Consider the following 21517-nt stretch of genomic DNA (forward strand, 5'->3'; position numbering starts at 1 on the left):
TATATATCATTCATGAAGATGCTATATATTATCTATTAATGCTGTAAATTACTGTGAACACGAATACAGGTCCTGCTTTGCTGTGTGGGTAGAAGGATGTCTTCTGCTCTCGGGGCCCATGGTAAACACTGTTGCAGCTGGGCCTCCACCCTTGCTGTGCAGCACACAGCACACGTGGAGACGAGGAGCAGTGTGTATCACTAGATGATTCCAAATAGCATTGACTTGACTTGGAAGAGGCTTTTTCTACTTATATATGGGCTCTATTTTACATGTAGTTTTTGGTGTGTGTGTGTATATATGTGTATTTTTATTTTTTGTGGCTTTTTTTTTTTTGAGACAGGGTTTCTCTGTGTAACAGTTCTTTGGCTGTTCTGGAACTTACTTTGTAGACCAGACTGGACTCTAACTCACAGAGATCTACCTGCCTCTGCCTCCCGAGTTCTGGGATTAAAGGTGTATGCCATAACCGCCTGACCTTGTATTTATATTTTAATGTGTAAGTCCATTAAATTAAGATTTTCATGGAAAAAACACCAATAATTCCCTGTAGTTAATCATCTCAGGAGGCCTTAGGAAAGGGCCTGCTTCCACTTCTGGCCACTGTGAAAGAGCATTACATTTTAGACGGCCACACACTGCCCACTTTCCTCCCTGTCTTTACACTCAGAATCTACATTTTTATAGGAGAAAATAAATAATTAAGTGCTTTGGTTTAAATTTGCTTCCATTTCCTATTCCGTTTGCTTTGTGTAGAAATAAAACAGTAGTTAAAAATATTGATTGAAGGGATAAAGTCAGTCAAGAAGAAGTTACTGCTCAAGGCTGTTCAATAAATATAACTAGTTATTGCTCTCTCCCCCTCAAGACTCCTCTGTTTTTACCTCCAACGGAACACTAATTGTCTGCCCCGCTTCCCTGATCCATCACTGGGAGAAAGAAGTAAAGAAACGTGTGCACAGCAACAAACTCAGAATCTGTCTCTACCATGGGCCAAACAGAAGTCGGCAAGCCAGAGTGTAAGTCGGGAGTGCTTGGACGCATCTGCAACCCATCTAAGAGTTGTTTTGCCTTTCTGCTTGCCCGTGTCTTCTCTTTGTCATGATGTGTATGGAAATTTTCAGTCTCCTTGTCAGACAGCCTGCGCTCAGATTCCGTTCAGTGGTTTTACTTTGCTGCCTGCTGGTCACTCCCTGGCCAAAGCTGCAGTGTGAGTGGCTTGCAGTGCCTGAGCTGCCTCCAGGTGGCAGCCACATCCCCTGCTAAACCCTGGGGAATGGAGAACTGAGGTCTGAGTCTAGAACTCATCTTCCATTTCCCTGAGTGTGAAAGGAAGCACCTAGTCTTCCACGCTGTCTCGGTAGCATCTGTCATCCGCCTACTGTAGGCTGTGTGCATGTGTGAGTGTTTATGCTGCATTTTCATACATAAGCGATTCCAAAAGTTTAGACTTAAGAGTTTTAGGAGCAGAATTGTTAGACTTAAGTAAAAATTCTTGAAAGAGGATGGATGGGCAGGAGAAAAGATCACCCCAGATGTTAATCTGTATCTTATGGTTCTGGAGGTGTTGGCTTCAATTTTCTTTCCAATACGGGGGGAGGGAGGGTTGAGTACTTGGAGCATTCTGGGTAAGTACCTACCACTGAACTACATCTAGACCTGCCTGTTAATTGAAAGGAACTGTTTCCTGTTTTTAACTGGGATGTGAAAATCTGAGGCAAATACTTGCTTTTTAACCAGGGATGAGAGCATTGCTGTTCCTCCTCCCATGTGGGCGCTCTCCAGCCTTCACTACTGGATATTTTGTGTCCCAAAAGACTGTACAGTTGTCATCCAGGGTCAGTTACCAGATTGGTGACTTTTATTTTTAAATATTTTTTTAATTTTAAAGGTTTATTTATTTTTTAATTTTTAAAGATGTGTTTATTTAATGTTTATGAGTGTTATATATGTGCACCACATGCATGCATGCAAGTACCTGTAGAGACCAGAAGAGGGCATCAGTCCCTGAAACTGGAGTTACTGATAGTTACGAGCCACACAGTGTGCTGGATAGCAGCAAGTGCTCCTAACCTGAGCCGTCTTGAGAGTCTGACCCTAATCTGACAACACACCTGTTGTCGTGGTCAGTGCACTCCTGGCAGGATGCAGCCTTTGTTGTCACCTACTTCTGCCCTGGAGCCTCAGAAACAATTGGAACTCACTTGATTTGCATTTTGAGCACAACGGGCTTGTACTCAGAGACATCAGTCACTTATATTTTATGCTGAGGATTCATAGATGGTACTGCCATTTGGAATTAGGTGTATCATTTTACACCTAAAGAGTTTATTGCTGTCTCTGAGGTACATGATATTAAATCTATTCAAATACGATTCCTGCCTTTCCTTGGAGCCTTTGTCTGTAAATAATGTAGGAGGTGAGCTGATCGCTTACTAAGTGAAGCTCGGAAACCCAGCCCGAGTTAATGGGTTTTCACAGACCTGTTGTAAAGTGGTAGTGAGAAGGGACCGTTGGCATCGCCCACCTCAGATCATTAGATAGCAGTTTCCAGCCCTGCCCTACTCTCTTCTGACCAGGTCATTGCAGACTTACTGTGACTGCAGCTAGAGATTTTCTTTTCTAACTCACTGGATGGGAAGAGTTCTGGCTACAGTGAACATACTGTAGTAAAAATGGTCACGTTGGTAAGAGGTAGAGAACTCTGGCAGAAAAACCTGCCTCATAGTTCATATGTCCATACACACAGAGGGATGGAGAGAGTGCATAGTTCATATGTTCATACACATAGTTCATATGTCCACACACACAGAGGGACGGAGAGAGTGCATAGTTCATATGTCCACACACACAGAGGGACGGAGAGAGTGCATAGTTCATATGTTCATACACACAGAGGGACGGAGAGAGTGCATAGTTCATATGTCCATACACACAGGGACGGAGAGACTGCATAGTTCATATGTCCATACACACAGAGGGACGGAGAGAGTGCATAGTTCATATGTCTATACACACAGAGGAACAGGGAGAGAGTGCATAGTTCATATGTCCATACACACAGAGGGACGGAGAGAGTGCATAGTTCATATGTCCATACACACAGAGGGATGGAGAGAGTGCATAGTTCATATGTCCATACACACAGAGGGATGGAGAGAGTGCATAGTTCATATGTCTATACACACAGAGGAACAGGGAGAGAGTGCATAGTTCATATGTCCATACACACAGAGGGACGGAGAGAGCATGTGTGTACCAAGGACATGATTACTCGGTGTCAGTTCTGCTTTCGTGTCTTCCTGCCCTACATTTTGTTTCTGCAGTTCTGGGAGTTGAACCCAGAGCCTTGAGCATATTGGGCAAGCACCTTACCACTGAGGTATTCTTTCTCTCCAGTTCTCTGGGCCTTTTTATAAAAGAAGTCAACTCTGCCTGTGGCAGGCTCCAGGAGGAGTTGTTTACTGTTTGCTTTGTATTGTATCCATGCAGGCTCTCTACATACGACATCGTGATTACTACTTACAGCCTTCTGGCCAAGGAGATTCCCACAACGAAGCAAGAGGGAGAGGTCCCAGGTTCAAACCTCAGTGTGAAGGTGAGGCTTGGGGATGCCAGGGAGGAGAGGCTTAGGATGCCAGGGAGGAGAGGCTTAGGATGCCAGCGAGGTGAGGCTTGGGGATGCCCGGGAGGTGAGGCTTGGGGATGCCAGGGAGGAGAGGCTTAGGATGCCAGGGAAGTGGAGGTGGAGGCACACATAGTCTAATGGGAGAGATAGCAAAGGTATTTTCCTGCAAGGAGAAGAATCTTCCAGATATTCCCACTGCTCTTTCTTAACCTGGCCAAGCACCCAGTGATAAATTAGTACTTGGCACAGAGTTCAGCTGTTTTTAGGACTAAAGGAACATGCCCTGTAGTTGTGGTAGTGATAATCACACATGGATGCAGAAGAGTCTCATTCGCTGTTTTCAGCTCTGTGGGGGTATACTTTCGTGTATTTTAGTTTAGTGTATATGAGTGTGTGTTACCCTGTATTGCCTGCCTTTCCTCTGCCTCCAGAAAGGGCCTTGCAAATAATAGGGCTGCAGGTCGGAGACTGAACGATGACCTTGAAAAGTTCTTAGTTCGTAGGCAGATTCAGGGACTCTTGGCTGATGTGCAGGCTTTATTGTATAATTTTGTGAGGATTTCTCTATTTTGGGCGATTTATAGAGTATTTCCCCAGCTCACAACCAACCTCAGTGCCTTTCCATGGCTCTTGAAATAACCCCCAAATTCCATTACATAATGTCAGGTACCTTCCAGTCTTGCCCTCTCTCTGGCCTTCATCTCTCCTCACCTGCTCCCTCCCCGTGGCACTGCACTCTCTGCACACCATCATACCTGCCACCGTCTGGTTCTCTCTAGATAGTGCTTAGCCACCCCCCTTTGTTCGGGTGCATCTTCCCTAAGCGCTTTCAGGAAGCCTTTCAGGAAGCCTTTCTGCACTGTTCGGTTCAGCGTTTGGATGAGTCTCCCTGGCTCCTGGTGCTCACTTGGTTGTGGCTGTTCAGCTTGGGGGATGGGAGCTCTGCCGTGTGGGGAGGAGAGGAATTCCTGGTACAGCAGACTTCCTCCACCCTGAAGTGAGTGACTTCTGTGTAGACTTCATGCTCTGCCTGCATCGTTCCCTGTTGGTGGAGTTTGAGTTCCCTGAGTGTGTGAGCTGGCCTTTATATTTTTGGCTTAGCATCTTACAACTGAAAATAGGCTTGTAGTCAATTTTGTGGATATATTTTAATAAGCGAGTGAATTTTCAGCCTTCTACCTAGTGTGTTCCTGGCCAAACATTGCTAATACTGCTGAATCTGGGTTGAAAGAATAAATGAAAACTCAAACTACAAAGCATTTTACCCTTGGGATTTTAAGTTCAGAGACAGACTCTTAAGTGGCCATTTATTTGAACTTTTTGAGAAGTTCGCCCTTGGTTTCTGAACTTAGTTCAGTGGGAGGGTCTAAGCAAATTAGAGGGTCTGCAAGGATGCTCAGCACTTACTGGTCGTGTCCCTTCATCTCCTTGAGGAACATGCGTGTCCCTATACTGGTGTTGGCTATTACTTTGTCTCTTCCAGGGCATCTCAGCACCTTTGCTTCAAGTAGTCTGGGCTCGAATCATATTGGATGAAGCTCATAATGTGAAGAACCCTCGAGTCCAGACATCCATCGCTGTGTGTAAGCTACAAGCTCAAGCCCGGTGGGCTGTCACGGGAACCCCCATTCAGAACAACTTGTTGGATATGTATTCACTATTGAAGTGAGTGACCTCTTGGGGGTCATTAATGTGAACCCCATCCCTAGCCTGCAACCCTTCATCATTATTTCATGTGTAGTGTGTGTGTCCAGGTTGTCTTGTGTAGCAGGTAGCAAGCTTTAAAGGGAAAGGATGGGTACGCATGAGAAAGTATTGTCAATTCGCAGGCTGATACCAGTATTTTATATTTATGTAAAAGTACAGAGCAGCTTGAGGTACTGTTCTTCAGTCTAGTGACTGTTTTAGGCTACTTTGCTTTAAAATACTTGGAGTAAAGGCAGGATTGCAAACAGAAAAGAATGCCGATTTCAAAATGCTTATCTTTTCAAATGTGCCCATAAAAGGCTTTGGCATTTCTTTGCTAACATTGATGCTTTAGTAATAAATTCTAGCTACGTATGTCCTGTTATGACTGTTTTCATTGTTCATGTCGAATGTACATCTTTACAATGTCATTCTCCTGACTGCCATGTGTCTGTTTGGCCTTAGACATTGCTATGGAATTCATTTTCAGGTGGGATGGGGTGACAGGGGTAGCAGTTCTGGTTTGTTTTCATTGTGTCTTACTTTGAACACTAATTCCATCTTCTCCTTGCTCTTCCTGGCTCTACAAAAGGTTTCTCCGCTGTTCCCCGTTTGATGAGTTCAGTCTTTGGAAGAGTCAGGTTGACAATGGTTCAATGAAAGGAGGAGAACGGTTAAGCATTTTAACCAGGAGCCTTTTGCTAAGGAGAACAAAAGACCAACTGGACTCCACCGGTAAACCTTTGGTAACCAGATTTCTGCCTATCCCCAGTGAGGCCAGGGAAGGAGGGTAACCAGGACCTCAGGTAGACCAGCCTTGTGTCAGGAGCCTGTCCCTTCTAAGGAGACCCTCCTTAGAGCAGTCCCCGATGCTGTGTTGGCACAGTCCTTTCCAGGGAAGGGAGCTGCTGTCCAGAGGTTGGCACGAGAGGGCCAGTGTGCTAGGCGTCTGCTCTGAAGAGTCCGTTGGCTTACAGAGCTTCCTCCTCCCATTGCAGGTGCCGCTGCCCCAGCGTACATTTCAGCTGCACCGTTTAAAGCTTTCTGAGGACGAACGGGATGTTTATGACGTCTTTCTTGCAAGGTCCAGGTGGGTGCCGTGAAGAAGCACCTTCTCTGGCTTCCCTTTCTTGGCTTGGGGAGAAGTCTGGACTTAGGTTTCCTTCAGTTTCACGTATGATCCTAACATGTTCCAGCTTTATATTCTTTTTTTTTTCTTTTTTTCTTTTTTTTCTTACTGCCTTTTCTCCTCCTTCCCTTCTCCTTGATTTTTCTCTGTCTCTCATGTACATTGAAGGCAGATTCTTGACCCGACTTTTAATTGGCTTGTTTACATAGAAATCAAGCTGCAGAATATCCGCTCTTTGGGGGCTGTTTTGGATAATGACTCTCTTTGACCTTTAACCTACCACCCAACATCTCACTGGAGCTCAAATCAAAAACAGCTTTGTAATCTTTGGTGTTGTTTGTTCTCTGCACTTTCTCCAGAACTCTTGTCATTCCCGGAGTCTCCGTTTGCTCCCTTCTGCGTGGTACTTTCCGTTTCCAAGAATGGTTTTTGTTTTCTTATACTTTATACTTACTACCAATTTCAAAAGTTTTGTTTTGGAAATAATGATAATAATTGATTATTGCTTTGTCTGTGGCTCCTGTTTGCTGTGAGCTGAGTGAGCATTGTTTAACCAGTGCATCCTATAACCTGCCCAGACCCTGCTCCAATTTAAATAGCAGTCTGGCTTTAGTGACCGTAATACGTGTATTTCCTTTCTTGTTCTGAGATAGGTCAGCTCTGCAGTCCTATCTAAAGAGACATGAAGGAAGAGGCAGCCACCCTGGAAGAAGCCCTGATAATCCATTCAGTAGAGGTAAGCCAGGGACATTCAAACATGTAGTCACTGAAAGGGGACTACTAGCTGTTAAAATAGCAGAAACAGCTTATGGGCCCCAGGTACCAGAGAGACTACATGTTAGCAAAGCTCGTTAAGCCGGAAGAAAGTACACTGATCTCAAAACGTAAGGACTTCTTCCTCTTTTTTAAATCTGCATTATTTAAAATATAGGCAAGGCGACAGAAAACCCCAGTACTTCATCTGACTCGATAAGTGTATGTCACAGAGCTGTTAAGAAGGCTCAGCTGATGAAGGTGCTGAGCATCAGGCCTGACAACCCGAGTTCAATCCCTGGGGCCCATGTAGTGGAAGGAGGGTGGAGCTGAGTCCTTGGGGTTGTCTTCTAACCTCCACGTGCTTACCATGGCGCACATAGCACCCCAAAAACCTTTTCTTTAAAAAGTATCACAGCTAAATTGCTGAATCTCAGATCAAAAACAGGCTAACCAGCCTCACTCAGTTCCCAATTCTTCCCAGATTTCCCTATTTTAAACCCTGCCCTGTTTCCGGGGTCTTGTCTTCTCTCTTGGAAGTGGCGCAGGAGTTTGAGTCCAGTGTGCCCCCGTGCTCCGCTCCAGCAGACTCCCTGAGACCCAGCACCGTGCACGTCCTGTCCCAGCTTCTGCGACTCCGCCAGTGCTGCTGCCACCTCTCTCTGCTGAAGTCGGTGAGAGAACACACTGGTCCATGGTTTCCAACTCAGGGGCCAAATGACCCTTTCCCAGGAGCTGCCTGGATCATCAGGAAATACAGAGGTTTACATTATGGTTCATAACAGTAGAAAATTACAGTTATGAAGTAGCAATGACAATAATTTTATGATTGGGGTCACCACAACGTGAGGCACTATATTAAAGGTCACAGTATGAGGGCAGTTGAGAACCACTGCTCCAGTCTGCTCTCACCTCTGGAGTCCTCCATAACCGGGCCCAGGCTCTCAAGTGAAGGAAAACGCTGGTCTGCAGGACTTTAATGGGTGGAGAAGAGACTCATTTCTTATACTTTATATAAATGTTTGTTAATTCTCATGATTTTCATGGCAACGGATTTACTTTTTTTTTTTAATCATTTTTTGTTTGTTTGTTTTAGGAACACACTGTTTTAGACCAGGGAGTGACACTGTGTTAAGGAATCCATTTGTGAATGCTTTGGTGTCTCAGAATGTCATAAGCCTATGTGGTGACTGTCGGTCAGTCCCGAGGCTTATGAAAACTCAAGCACAAACCGGAAGGGAGCTTTACTCTAGACAGAGGCGTATCTAGAATCCTCACTACGGCCTTACTCCTTTGACTGTCAGCTGTAGGAACTATGAAAGCAGAATGACTACGTAACCTGGCTGACAGGCTTGAGCTTGGTGAAACCCTTCAGGGTCATGCTTCAGGCAGGGCCTTTTCCATAATATCAGAGATAAAAAAGATATATTGCTCTTGAGTGTTAGAAATCAGCTGGAAAGAAAGCTGCTACCTTCTGTCCCATTCCCACCCCTCTCTCTGTTCTTCTAAGGCCCTGGACCCGACAGAACTAGAGAGTGAAGGCCTCAGCCTGTCCCTGGAAGAGCAGCTCAGCGCTCTGACCCTGTCCCAAGTCGAGGTCTCAGAGCCGTCAGCCACTGTGTGTCTTAATGGCGCATCCTTCAAGGTGGAGCTCTTTGACAACACACGAAGGAGCACCAAGGTACGTTCGTCACCTCTGTGCTTTCCAGAAAGATGGAATTACCTTTCTTGCCTGTGTTGGAGTAGCTCACTTGTGCACGTGGGAAGAGCAGGTGAAAGCCAAGTGAGGCCTCTCGGCTTCTAGAGCCGGCTCTGGGCTTCAGGCCGCACTTGTCAGAGAACTCTAAAGCCTTCCTTCACGGTGGGCTTTCGGAGAGTGATTTGGGACAGCTCTCATCAAGGAAGAGTCTCTGTCACAGAATACTGGGAAGGGCTGCCACTTTTTGCTAGGAGCGGGGGCTGAATGAGCAGTTTGTGTAGGGAAAGCTTGGAAGGCAAACTGCAGAGACATGGCCCTGGAGACCGTAGTGTGCCAGCGACAGTGGCACCGACTTGTTGGATGGCTTCCATCTGGGAGTCTCGTTCTCTCAGAGTGCCGACTTTGTTAGTCATTCAGCTCTAGTTCATAAAAGATTTTTAGGGCTAAAGGGCTTTATTATAGGAAGACAAAGCTGTGCTGCAACCAGAGGCCTGCCTCTCTGTTGGCTGACAGTGTGCTTCATTAGCCCGCTACCCTAAAGTAAGGGTGCTTTCTCCACGTACCCTAAAGTAGGGCTTGCTTCTCTCTGTTCCAACCTTAAGCTCCTTTCCCAACCTCAGCCGCTCTTACCAAAGCTTTTCTAAAGATGTGAACTAGAAAGGAAGTCACTAATGAAACAGAATCATACCAAAAGAGAAATGCTGCCTCTTAACTAAAATCTAAAATGGTTTGTTTGTTTGTTTGCGTGTGTTATTTTTGTGTGCATTCATTGTCAGTTGTAGCGATCAGAGGATAGCCTGTGGGAGCTAGATCTCTCTCTCTCTCTCTCTTTTTTTTAATTAGGTGAGGCCCAGGGATTGAACTCAAGTTGTCAGGCATGGCAGCAAGCACCCTTACCTGCTGAGGCATCTTGCTTTCCCTTAGCTAAAATTTTAGAACATGGACCTAGATATTTACCATAAATAACTGAAGAATAGTAAGAGCTCTCAATGTGACCAGATTGTATATTCTAGCATCATTAGAGTTAGCTGCTATGGCCTTGCCTGTACTCAGCTTCTTAACGCGAGCCCAGTGGTAGATTCTAATCATGTTGAGCTTCGTGTGGGCAGGAAGCAGCACAAAGGCAGCAGAGCTCTTGTGTTTTCTTCTGTGTCTTTTGGCTAGAGCCTTCCCTCTTCCAGCCATGTTCTAGAGGCCAGCAACACAAGAGTGGGCCAGACGTGTGGCGTTCAGCTCCTCAGAGCAGCTGATGAACTGGGGACAAAGGATGATGGCTTAGCAATGACTGTGACATGTGATCAGAACCAGGACAGTAGAGACAAAAGCGGAACATATGTGGTAGACACCTGACCCACACTGAAGTTGGGGAGACTTTCAAAAGGTGACACCCATGATACCCAAACAAGCCCTGAACAATGACAGTACCAAATAGACATACTAATGTGGCAGAGAGAGATCTCACAGGGTCCCTGTCCCAGCACAGAACGATAGGCAGCCAAGGGCAGCTGCTGAGAGATGGAGCAGTCTCTCCCAGCGATGCGACCCCTACTTAGTTATCCAGTCCTGTTGTGAGTCAGCCCTGTCATGAGTACTGCATGAGCTGGGACCTTGGTGGATTAGGACCCCAGGTGGGAGACAAATACACCATGCAGACAGAGCTGTAGGGTATAGTTTACTGAGATAAAGAGAATGGGGGAAGAAAGAGAGAACGGGAGACAGAGATGCAGAGAGAGAGAAGAGAAAGAAAAGAGAGAGAGAGAGAGGGAAAGAAAGCTGCCTCCTTAGAGAAATAAATGGCAGAAAGAGCGGGAATAGATGAAGCTTGTCTCTTAAAGGGACCTTTTGTGCCTGCATATAGACTAGGACCCTGGACTGACCAAGGTACTGCCTGGGTACATCCTGCTAGATGACAGGGCAGGCCAGCGTAATGCCTGAATCCTACCAAGCCCTAAAATCATATACACAAGATCTACTAAATGGACCACATAGGTTATACTGGTATATTTATGTGTGTGTATAACAATAATAAATAAAAAGAGGCCATCAGTTTGAGAGGGAGTTGGGGAATGCATGGGAGAGGTTGAGGGGAGGTGATGTAATTATATTTTAACTAAAATCAGAAAAAAGAAATTTTTTATACAAAAAAAAATGACATTTAGGCTGGCATGGAATATGATATTCTGAAATAGAGGAACCAGGTATGGCCTATTGAGTAAAGAATTGCAGTTTGATTGACATGTCCTTTGAGGAGGGCTTAGTGAAGAATGAGCAGAGGTCAGAGAAGATGGACCCGGCAGGTCAGAGGGGTCTTGGGCTTTATCCTCAGTGGGAAGTCATAGAGAGGAGGGCAGCCTGCTTACATTTAGAAATAGCTTCTGTCCACAGCCGAGTGGTGGACAGCCAGGCCAGAAGCACAGAAGCCTCCCAGGAAAGTGCCTCTAATTCAGGAGAGAAGAGACAGAAGTGAACGGCTTAAACTGCAGTGCTGTGTGACCTTTCCCAGGTGTCTTCTCTGCTGGCAGAACTGGAGGCAATCCGAAAAGGCCCAGGGCTCCAAAAGAGGTGAGCGCCATTTCACTTCGAATACAAGGAAGGCTGAAGTTTGCGATGCTCTCGAGTCTTAGCTTAAGTCATGCCTTGCAGAAAGCACTGAGGTTATGGTATGAATTCCTGTAATTTCTGTCTGAAATATTGTGATGTGCATTGATCAGGGTCCCTGGCTTGCCACACCCCCGAGGATCGGGGTAAGGTAGGAATCTGAAAGAGTAAAGGAACAGAAGCGTGGGAGGGGGAGCAGGGAGCCAGAGCTCAGACATCCAACAGGGAGGAGCATAGTGGGCAGCTACTGAGCTGCGTATGCTGGGCTTACAGTCAAGTGGGCTCATGTGTCGTTTGCTGTGACTTCACATGTATATGTAACACACACAGATGCATCTGTATTACATGACTGCATGTGCATGTATGAAGTAGTTCTCTGAAAATTTAAAGCTCTGGTTAAGACATGCTTGGGGTGAGCAACCTAGCAGCTGTTCTGGTGGCCACAGGACAAGTAGCTTGTGGCCCTTTTCTGCAGGACGACAGGTTTTTGGATGAGCACTAGGGCCCCAAACAGAAGTCAGCTGGAGGCATCTTCACTTTAGCCCAGGCAGTCCTGTTCTGACTAACACCAAGTGAGAGTGGAGCTCAGAAGTAGATGGAAGGATTCTGAACTTACAGCGTGACCTTAAATGTGTGCCCATGTTAGCTCGTGCCACTACCATGAAAGGTCTCACAGGAGACACTTAGAAAGCGGACAGATTGTATGGCTCTGGAAGCTTTAGTTACGAGTAGATGCTCCCATTGGCTTATGCTGTTGGTGACGGAGCAAATGGCATTACCAGGGGCACACGTCAGAACAAATAGTCGCATGTCAATCAGGAAGCAGGGAGGAAGAGGTGAGTTCTGCAGTCCGCTTAGAGGACTGCCTCCCCAGGCTCCACCTCGTAACCATTCCCAGTATCCCAGCACTGCCACCCTGGGAGCAAGCCTTTACACGCAGGTCTTTGGGAAACAAGCCCAGCATGACCTTGCCCATTAACAACAGGGATTCTCCTTGTGTGCCTTTTGGAACTAACCTTGAGACTAGTGGTGTTACAGCCTGTAGAGGAGACTGCATAGTCTTGGTGGCTTTGTTTTCTTCCCCTAGTGTCATTGTCTCTCAGTGGACCAGCATGCTGAAAGTGGTAGCTCTGCACCTCAAGAAGCACAGACTGACTTACGCCACCATTGACGGCTCCGTCAACCCCAAACAGAGAATGGACCTGGTGGAGGCATTCAACCACTCCCGGGAGCCTCAGGTATGAACTAGGCCCCACAGGCCCGTGCAGTTGGTCTCGGTTATAAAGCAGCATAATGTAGCAACTCAACTTCAAAAATATTGTCTTGATCCTTCCAGATGTTTATCATTTATTAGACATTTATTGGGGTCCTCACCAGAGTACTCTAAAAGGAATAACCTACAAGGACTAAACTGAAGAGTCAGCAGGCCTGGTTGTGATCAGGGGAATCTCTGTAGAGGAGGAAGCCTTGGCGGGTCTGTGGGCTTTTGACTGAGATGCAGAACAGGGCTGTGTAACAGGTAAGGATTCAGGAAGTACTAGTTGAGAGGAATGAAGGAAGGGTGACTTAGTGTGTGGGGCATGGTCTTAAGACTAGTCACAGTTTGGTTAATGCAAAGTTGACACCCCCCCCCAAGGAACTGAATTACAGTGTCCATGTTTTTTGGCAGACTGCTTTGTGAGGTCGACTCTCTGTGGGAATGTGAGCATTTTTTTCAAAGATGAATGTAAGAAATAGCATCTTAGCGCACGCCTTTAATCCCAGCACTGGGGAGGCAGAGGCAGGCGAATCCTTGTGAGTTCAAGGACAGCCTGGTCTGCAGGGGCTACTTCCAGGACAGGCTCCAAAGCTACAGAGAAACCCTGTCTCCAAAAACAAGGGGGAAGAAATGGCATCTTAATGTTTGAAAACATTACACAGGGGGAATTGAAAAGAACGTGTTTCTTGTGTTTTGATCTTCTTGAACTAGAGATGGAAAGATGCTGGTTAGCTCTTTCTGTCCCTACAAATACCTGGCATAGAGAGAAGGGACTGCTTTTGGTTTGTGTTTTTGGAGGTTTCAGTAGTGCATGGTTGATCAACCTCCACAGAAAGTTCCCAATGTCCTGAAGATGAGTAGTACCAATCCCATAAAGTTCCACCGCCTCTGGTCTAGCACCATGATGGGGACCAAGCCTTTGCCACCTGGCTTTTGGAGCACTGAAGACCCAGCCTATGGCAGATGATTATAAGACCAAGTGTGCGGAAGTTGATAGAGTGTTTCCTTCTGCAGGTCATGCTAATCTCCCTCTTGGCTGGCGGTGTGGGACTCAATCTGACCGGAGGGAACCACCTCTTCCTTTTGGACATGCACTGGTAACCAGGGTTTTCCTTGAGTTGCTCTTCCTGCTATCCTGTCTGACCTCATAGGTTATGTGCCCTTTTAGGGAGTCGTAGACACATTCTGTATAGCCGTCTAAGTGACCTGTAAGGCCTGCTGGGGCATTTCATAACTACTTCCAAGTAGTTCATGAATTTTATTGTTCACTAACTTCTTATAAAATCTAACATCTTTTTTTCCCATAAAAATGAGGAACACAGGAAAAAATAAGAAACCGGATATGGTGGCACATGCCTTTACTCCCAGAACTCGGGGAGGCAGAGACTGGTGGATCTCTGTGAGTTCAAGGCTATCCTGGTCTACAGAGCAAGTTTCAGTTCCAGGACAGCCAGGGCTACACAGAGAAACCTTGTCTTACAAAACAAAAGAGGAGCACAGGTTTTTCTCATGACTAAGAGCTACATTGCTCAGTTTGATGTTTCTAGAATACTATTTTCCAGACATAGTTGAGGAGCCAAGGAAGTCTCAACCTTTGTTATACCAGAAAGAAGGGTTTTCTAACTGATAGAAATACTTATGTCCAACTTTGGGCTTCACTGTGTGTGGCTCCAGCGCCTTGGTGCGTGCTCTGCTTGGCACAAGACAAACGAGGTCATGTGTTGCTAAGTGGACTCACAGTGCCAGTTTTTGACTTTCTACTTATGCATACCAGGTTGCTGTGGCGGGCTTTGTTTTTGTTCTGTAGTGCTGGGAACTGAGCCTGGGGCCTTGCACATACTGATCTAGTTGTGCAAGCCGGCCTTGAACTTGGTCTGTAGTCCAGGCAGGCCTGGAATTGATGCTCTTCTGCCTCAGTGTAGCTCCGATTTCAGGCCTGCACCTTCATACTTTCTTCCAGATACTGTTTCTGGGGTGATGTGTCTAATTCTCCACTCAGCCTCAACCGATGCTGTTTTTGTGGAGAATGTGTGTAGGTTTACTTGGGCTTTTCACATACACAGAAGTGAGAAAAAACATACTAGGAATGATACCAGTTTTGAGATGGAGAGATAGTACTCAGATTCTAAAGAAGAAGGATGAGGTCCAGTTAGAGTTGATAATGAGAATCTATGAGGAAGAGAACAAGTTCTACCTCTTTAGTTGACGTCACTGAACACTAAAGTTGAAAGAAATATTTGGGAATATTAACCCGCTCTTGTTTCCAAGTAGGTTCTAAAGTGTGGAGGGTGTTGTTAGATCTGTCTGTGGTCATCAGCTGGTAAAGACTGGATAGGAGTCCTGTTCACATCCGTCTCTTACAGGGACTGACCCATGACAGTGCTAAGAACATTGGAAGCCTGTTCCCAGTTCCTCAGCAGAGGGTAACTTTTAGGTCAGTTCCTTCTAGAACAGCGTTGACAGACTTCTGTAAGCATTTCAGCTTCTCAGGGCACAGAGTTTTCTGTTGCGTATTTGTTGTTTTTCGAGACAGGTTTCTCTTTGTAGCCCTGGCTGTCCTGGAACTTGCTCTGTAGAGCAGGCTGGCCCCAGACTCAGAGATCTGCTTGCCTCTGTCTCCTAAGTGCTGCAGTTAAAGGTGTGCACCCCCACCTCTCAGTTCTATTGCATATTCTTATTGTCTTCTTAAGCCCCTTTGAAAACGTAATGACTATTCTTAGCTAAAGAAGCATACAGAAATGGACTGTGATTTGGCCTTGGCGGTAGTTTGTCAGCCCTGTGTGCAATATTGGTGTTTCTGAGTTACACCTCTCTAACAGGAACCCCTCACTTGAAGACCAAGCATGTGACCGAATCTACAGAGTAGGACAGGAGAAAGATGTCGTCATACACAGGTAAGCAGAGGCGCCAGGCCCTTCTCAGCGTCTTCCTTCGTGAAAACCTTCTCTGGAGAGTATTTTCATAGACTAGGAAGTGTGGCGACCCCTGCACTAATGATGTTCTATGGGCACACCTCAGGGTCACTGGTCAGGAATGGAAGAAGTAATCTGAAGCAATCTGAGGTAATCTTGTTGGTCAGGGCCAAAAAGGAAGTGAATATGGTGACAGCTCACCAAAGAGGCAGCTGCAGAGGGATTGCTCCTGCCTGTTGAGGGAGCCGCGGGCCTCTTCCCCAGCCTGGCTCCCACCACTGGCTAGCTTTACCCGAAATAACAACACACAAATTATATTCTTTTAAACACTGCCTGGCCCATTGGCTCTAGCTTCTTACTGGCTAATTCTTACATCTTGATTACCCATTTCTATTAATGTGTGTAGCACCCCAAGGTGTGCTTACCGGGAAGATTCTAGCCTACATCCATCCTGGGTCGGAGCTTCATCGTGTCTGCCCAGGAAAGGGGAGCATGGCGTCTGTCTGAGGCATCTTACCTCACTTCCTCCTCCTCCCAGCGTTCTGTTCTGTTTACTCCACCCCCCTATGTTCTAACGTATGAGGGCCAAGCAGTTTCTTTATTTTTTAACCAATGACCTTCCTCCATCACCTGCCCACCCCTGCCCCTTGTCATTTTTACCTTTCAGTGTGGCATAGTCTCAGTCATACAGAAAGCTCGTGTGTGTGTGTGTGTGTGTGTGTGTGTGTGTGTGTGTGAGAGAGAGAGAGAGAGAGAGAGAGAGAGAGAGAGAGAGAGAGAGAGAGAAGAGAGAGAGAGAGAGAGAGAGAGAGAGAGAGAGAGAGAGAGAGAGAGAGGTGATCAACATTAGAATGTTAATGTCAGTGTAATACTAAAGCCTGATCAATCCATATTCGGTTTCATCTCTCCCAATGCTGTCCTTCCCACATCCTGTGTAGCATTTGGTTATCCTGACTGGCACAGTGCTCCCCTCTCTGATTTTGACATTGCCTTTGAAGGCACACACAGCCTGTTTGCAGAGCGCTCCTCTTCAGGGCCTGTATGGCTTTGGGAACATCAGAGCGTGCCCCTCTGCTGCAGTCCACTCTCATGGCCCTTCTTTTGCTTTCTTTGCATGAGGGGTCTAGTGAAGAGTTCAGAGATCACAGTCAGTGCTGCCTGCCTCCACCCTTCCTCAGTCTTATATGAAGTGCCTTCCACCCATTTCATATGAGTTGTCCCTGTTGAGGGTCACTAGTGACCTCCAAAATTTGCCACATGCAATGAATATTAATTTTCCTGTCTTATGCTCATTCCATACTTTCCTCCACTAAGTCTAAAATCTGTATTTTTAGTTCCACTGTCTTCCAAACTTCCAACCTGGGAATCCAGATCCCTCGAGCCATCTAAACCTAAGCAGGCAGGCACTCATCTGTCTGCATTCATCCTGTGCATTCAGACACCAAAGTGAATGCTACAAGTATAATTACACCCTCCAGGATAAAAATGCCAGTCTGAAATGTTTGCGTTCTGCTGCCTCAGGACAGACATTTGCATTATCTATATGGATGGTGCTTGTTTATCTAGCCGTACAGCCAGAAACTAAACTCCTTCCTGTCCCTCTTCCCATGCCCAGGCCTTCAGTTATATTTTCTAAACTGCTAACCATCCTTTCTTTCCCACCCCCACCACCCGCTCCCTATGCAGCTCAGTGGTTCCTGTCCTCTGCATTGCCAGCAGAGGGCTCTTTTAACTGATGTCTGTTGAGACACGGCACACCTTCAATGGCTCGCTTCCTGTACGTTTACTCTCAGTGTCTTGGTGTGATGGGCATAACTGAGGACCTGGCCTAGAGCTCTTGAACTTTTGCTACCAGCAGACTTGCCTGGAGAGTATGCTCTTTAACTAAACATACCGTGTTCTGAAGCTCAGCTACAGTTTGCCCCTGTTCTCATTCCCTGGGATGCTATGCCTACGCCACCATGTCATCTAGCAAACCCCTGGTCATCCTGCATGCCACACATTAAGAGTTAACTCCGATGGAGCTTTCCTTGACTGACCTACACAGATTGCCTTTTGTACCCTGGACACATTGCCACTGTACTACTTCCTCTGTCTTATTATTTTTATTATTATTATTATTATTGGATGTTCATATCTTTGTTTTCTCCTATAGAGGAAAAAAAACTACACCCTTTTTTGTCACTTCCCATAGGACATGGTGTATGTATATATAGATTCATACTTAGTGGGCACTTGAATGGGGCCTGGTTATGGTATGGATTAGCTAAGAAATTAGACACTGCACTTAAACACACACACACTTGTCAGGATCTTGACCTTTGAGGCCCTTCTGACCTTGTCAAAATAGAGTTTGAGTGGAAGCCGGGCCTCTACATTTTAGATAGAAATGCAGAGACCCTCACTTCAGAAAGAAAGTTAGTCTGAGGCGCATCGCTTTAAATGGACACACTTGAAGGTGCGTGGATTCTCTGCTCTCACCAAGTGCCAGGAAATCATCTTCTTTACAGCTAAAGGAGAGAGAACTCCGAATGTGTGCGTGGGTTTGCCGCTTAGACTCACGTCTGTTATCATCTGTTCTTAGGTTCGTCTGTGAGGACACAGTGGAAGAGAAGATCTTACAGCTCCAAGAAAAAAAGAAAGATTTGGCCAAACAAGTCCTGTCGGGGTCTGGAGCATCCGTCACCAAGCTCACGCTGGCTGACCTCAAGATCCTCTTTGGCATCTAGCTCCCTCTGCTGGTGCTGGTGTGCACTAGGCTCTGGGGTGGTGCTTTTTCATGTTTTTCATGATCCTGGAGCCTTAGATCGCATTTTACCTAAACTGAGGCATATTCCTATGCCAGTGATCGAGGGGAGGCCACCATGGTAAGCTGGTTAGTCCATCATGTTTATCACTCTGCTCGTTTAACGTGTGCTACAGAAACCAGTTGGTTATTTTAGATTTGAGCCTAGCATGTTGGTGTAATCCCAGCCCTTGTGAAGCAAGCGGATGGAGAGTTCCAGGCCAGCCTGAGTTAGAGACTCTCAAAACAAAGCACAGAACTGCTGTGGAAGCCAGTCCTAGTCAATAATATTTCCAGCACTCAAGAGGCTATGGCAGGATTGTGAGTTCGAGGCCAGTCTATGCTACAGGGTAAATTCCAGGCCTACCTGGGCTACAGAGTGAGACCAAGTCTTTAAAAAAACCAAAGCAAGCCAATGAAAGCTTTGGCGTTAGATGGTCTGGGAGAACTGTACAAATGCGTTGGTAAAGCTCAACAAGTCATCACAGGCCTGGTGACAAGTGCTTATAATCCCAGCACTTTGGAGGCAAAGGCAAGCGGCTCTTGGGTCTGAGGTGCTTTGGCAGCCTTAATTACATGGTGAGACCCTGTCTGTCAAACAGCCCCAGAACCCTGTGTTGCCACCTCAGCTGATAGGAGACCTGATCTTAATCACCTTCCCTATGTAGGCTCTGTGCTGTCTTCTTGCTGGCAGGCTGCTCCTCGTAAGCCTCTCTGTGAGCAGGAAAGAGGGAAGAGCCTGCAGCCAGTCATCTCTGGCTGGATGAATCCAGGCAGCTCCTCGGGCTTGGGGTCAGGATATTTTGCACATAAACAGATGCTGAGTATTTATCATGTATCATCTAGCCTCTGTCATTTAGCCTGTGCGTCATTGTTTCATTTAGGAGTCTATCAACATCAGTGTGACTGTCACTCAGGGTCATCGCTGAATCATTTAGTATTTGTTCCCGTTGGTATCAGGATTTCTACCATGTAGTATTTGTATTATTTAATGTTGATATCAACTTTTGTTACTGCTAGCATTTACTATTGTATTATTTGGTTTATACCATTCTACCACATTGTATGATCATGGGTATCATCTAATAAATGTGCTCAACAATGTCACAGAGGTAATGCTGTGTCCCCAAGCCATCTTTTCCTCGGAGCATCCAGAGACTGCCTGCTGCAGGTGGGAGCCACATTACTGAGTAGTAGTGGGGGAGCGTGAAGAGAAGTAATGTAAGGAAATAGGCTAGCCTGTGCAACTTTCTAAATGGCTCCTGTTTCTGCAACCTGCTGGAAATGGGAACTGAAGGGAAGATGCCACTAGATCAGGGTTCTCTTCTTTCCTTAAAAAAAACATTGTTTGAGATCTTCATACCACATCCTCCACCGCCACTCTTCCCTCCCAACATGATGTGCTCTTTCTAAACCCAAGACTACTCAGTGTGACAGTGTGTACACATGGCTGGCCATGCACCGGAGCACTGGCAGTCAGCAGATGGGAGGGAGGGAGGGAGGGAGGAGGGAGGTGAGGAGGGAGGGAGGTGAGGAGGGAGGGAGGGAGGAGAGACCGCATCCTTGATGCAAACTGACACTGTCCCTCCCCTAGCAGCCATCAGTTGCCGAGAGCTCTTAAGCTATGGGATGGGAATTTATAAAGCCCTCCTCCATCCATGCTCAGATTTGCTTGATCTTATGCATAAGCCACAGCTACTGTGAGTTCATGTGTGTGGTGGCCTGTCATGTCCAGAAAGAACAGTTTCTGAACTTAATTTGGGCCATAGATCATTCTGTCAGACTTGGGTGAAGGCCCGAGCCCTATGCTCACCAGTCAGTGTGGCAGGAGATGCGGCCCCTTGTGAAAGTAGGTAGCGACGATGTACGCTGGTGGGAAGAAATCAACTCTGGAACTTCCACTGCACTTGAATTCTGCTCTCACCGTAGCTGGATGCAGAGCTCGTTAATAGGAGGTTTTAAAAATTTATGTTTTGCTCCCTCCTTTGTAAGGTGGACCTTGTTTTCATAACGTAACGGCGACAATGAGATTCCTAATAAATGAAATGAAGGCAGTAAAATTACCCTTTTGAAGTCACAGGATCCAAGTATGATAGAGACGCCTGAGAAGGAGTGGCCCTCAGCAAGCGTGTCCACATCTGATGGTGATTAGCTGACCGATCTCCATGGGTTAGTTCCAAGTCCCTTGGACATACAGCCTTTTGTCTGTATGGTGTATGAATTAGCATAGCCCACATACTACCCTGGGGACACTTGGTTTGCCAAGCAGATCAGTGATGTCCACCTGTGGGGTGGACACTGAATGCCCACTTCAAACACCGCTGAGACAGAGTCCTAGCCTTCAAACTTGCGAGTCTTTATTCGGAGAATACAGAGATTCTAAGCTATATTCAAAGCCTATCGGCAAATGCCTCTAAGTAGACTTTTCCTGGTATCTTAGAGACTTTCCTTCATTTTTCCTGTTCTGATGGCAAGCCAGCAAAGTTTCCGAATTGCCTGAGGTAGGTAAGTGTTCCTACCAAAGTGAGATGCTAGTGATGTCTGTGGGTGCAGGAAATGTGGGACCACCTGATGGAACGGGGTTCGCCAATGGTGTTCTTAAATCCTAGTTAATGCTCTAAGTGGTCTTCTGATGTCCACCTCAGCTTTAGGTTCATTTACTTTGTTGTTCTGTGATCTGGGGGACTGAATCTAGGGGGCCTAACTACTGAGAACTCTGTTGCTAGGCTACTTTCCTAGCCCCTGTTTTACTTCTTTTTAAATGTTTATATTTTGGGCACTGACAGTCAAGTCCAGGCTTCAAGCATACTAGGCAAGCACTGTTATCACTGGGCTGTGCCTCCGTCTGTATGTTCATTTTAGTTCATATGAATCAAGCTATTACTGTTTCTTTCTTTTTTTTTTTTTAGATAAGGTCTCTTTTAACCCAGGCTGATCTTGAACTTGTAACCCTCCTGCCTCAGCCATCTGAGTACTAGATTCTTTAATTAGTCACTGTGAGGGGCTCACTAACCAATTTCTTGGTAAGATGGTGCCTTTGCACCCTAATCAAGGGCATCACCTCACATT

General features: G+C 46.2%; 1 protein-coding gene across 1 annotated transcript in view; it reads left to right on the forward strand.

The window, feature by feature from the left end:
- The window catches only part of Ttf2 (transcription termination factor 2), a 33048-nt gene extending 13484 nt beyond the window's left edge, over window positions 1-19564 (forward strand). The window contains exons 11-23 of the mRNA XM_075981789.1: window positions 869-1019; window positions 3493-3598; window positions 5112-5293; window positions 5907-6060; window positions 6313-6404; window positions 7097-7179; window positions 7737-7870; window positions 8707-8877; window positions 11399-11457; window positions 12581-12731; window positions 13766-13848; window positions 15571-15645; window positions 18248-19564. Coding sequence (XP_075837904.1) covers window positions 869-1019; window positions 3493-3598; window positions 5112-5293; window positions 5907-6060; window positions 6313-6404; window positions 7097-7179; window positions 7737-7870; window positions 8707-8877; window positions 11399-11457; window positions 12581-12731; window positions 13766-13848; window positions 15571-15645; window positions 18248-18392 — 1586 coding nt within the window. The 3' untranslated portion in view covers window positions 18393-19564. The remainder of the gene's footprint in view (window positions 1-868; window positions 1020-3492; window positions 3599-5111; window positions 5294-5906; window positions 6061-6312; window positions 6405-7096; window positions 7180-7736; window positions 7871-8706; window positions 8878-11398; window positions 11458-12580; window positions 12732-13765; window positions 13849-15570; window positions 15646-18247) is intronic.
- Window positions 19565-21517: the final 1953 nt, after the last annotated feature.

The sequence above is a fragment of the Microtus pennsylvanicus genome, chromosome 7 (assembly GCF_037038515.1).
Source record: "Microtus pennsylvanicus isolate mMicPen1 chromosome 7, mMicPen1.hap1, whole genome shotgun sequence".
NCBI lineage: Eukaryota > Metazoa > Chordata > Mammalia > Rodentia > Cricetidae > Microtus > Microtus pennsylvanicus.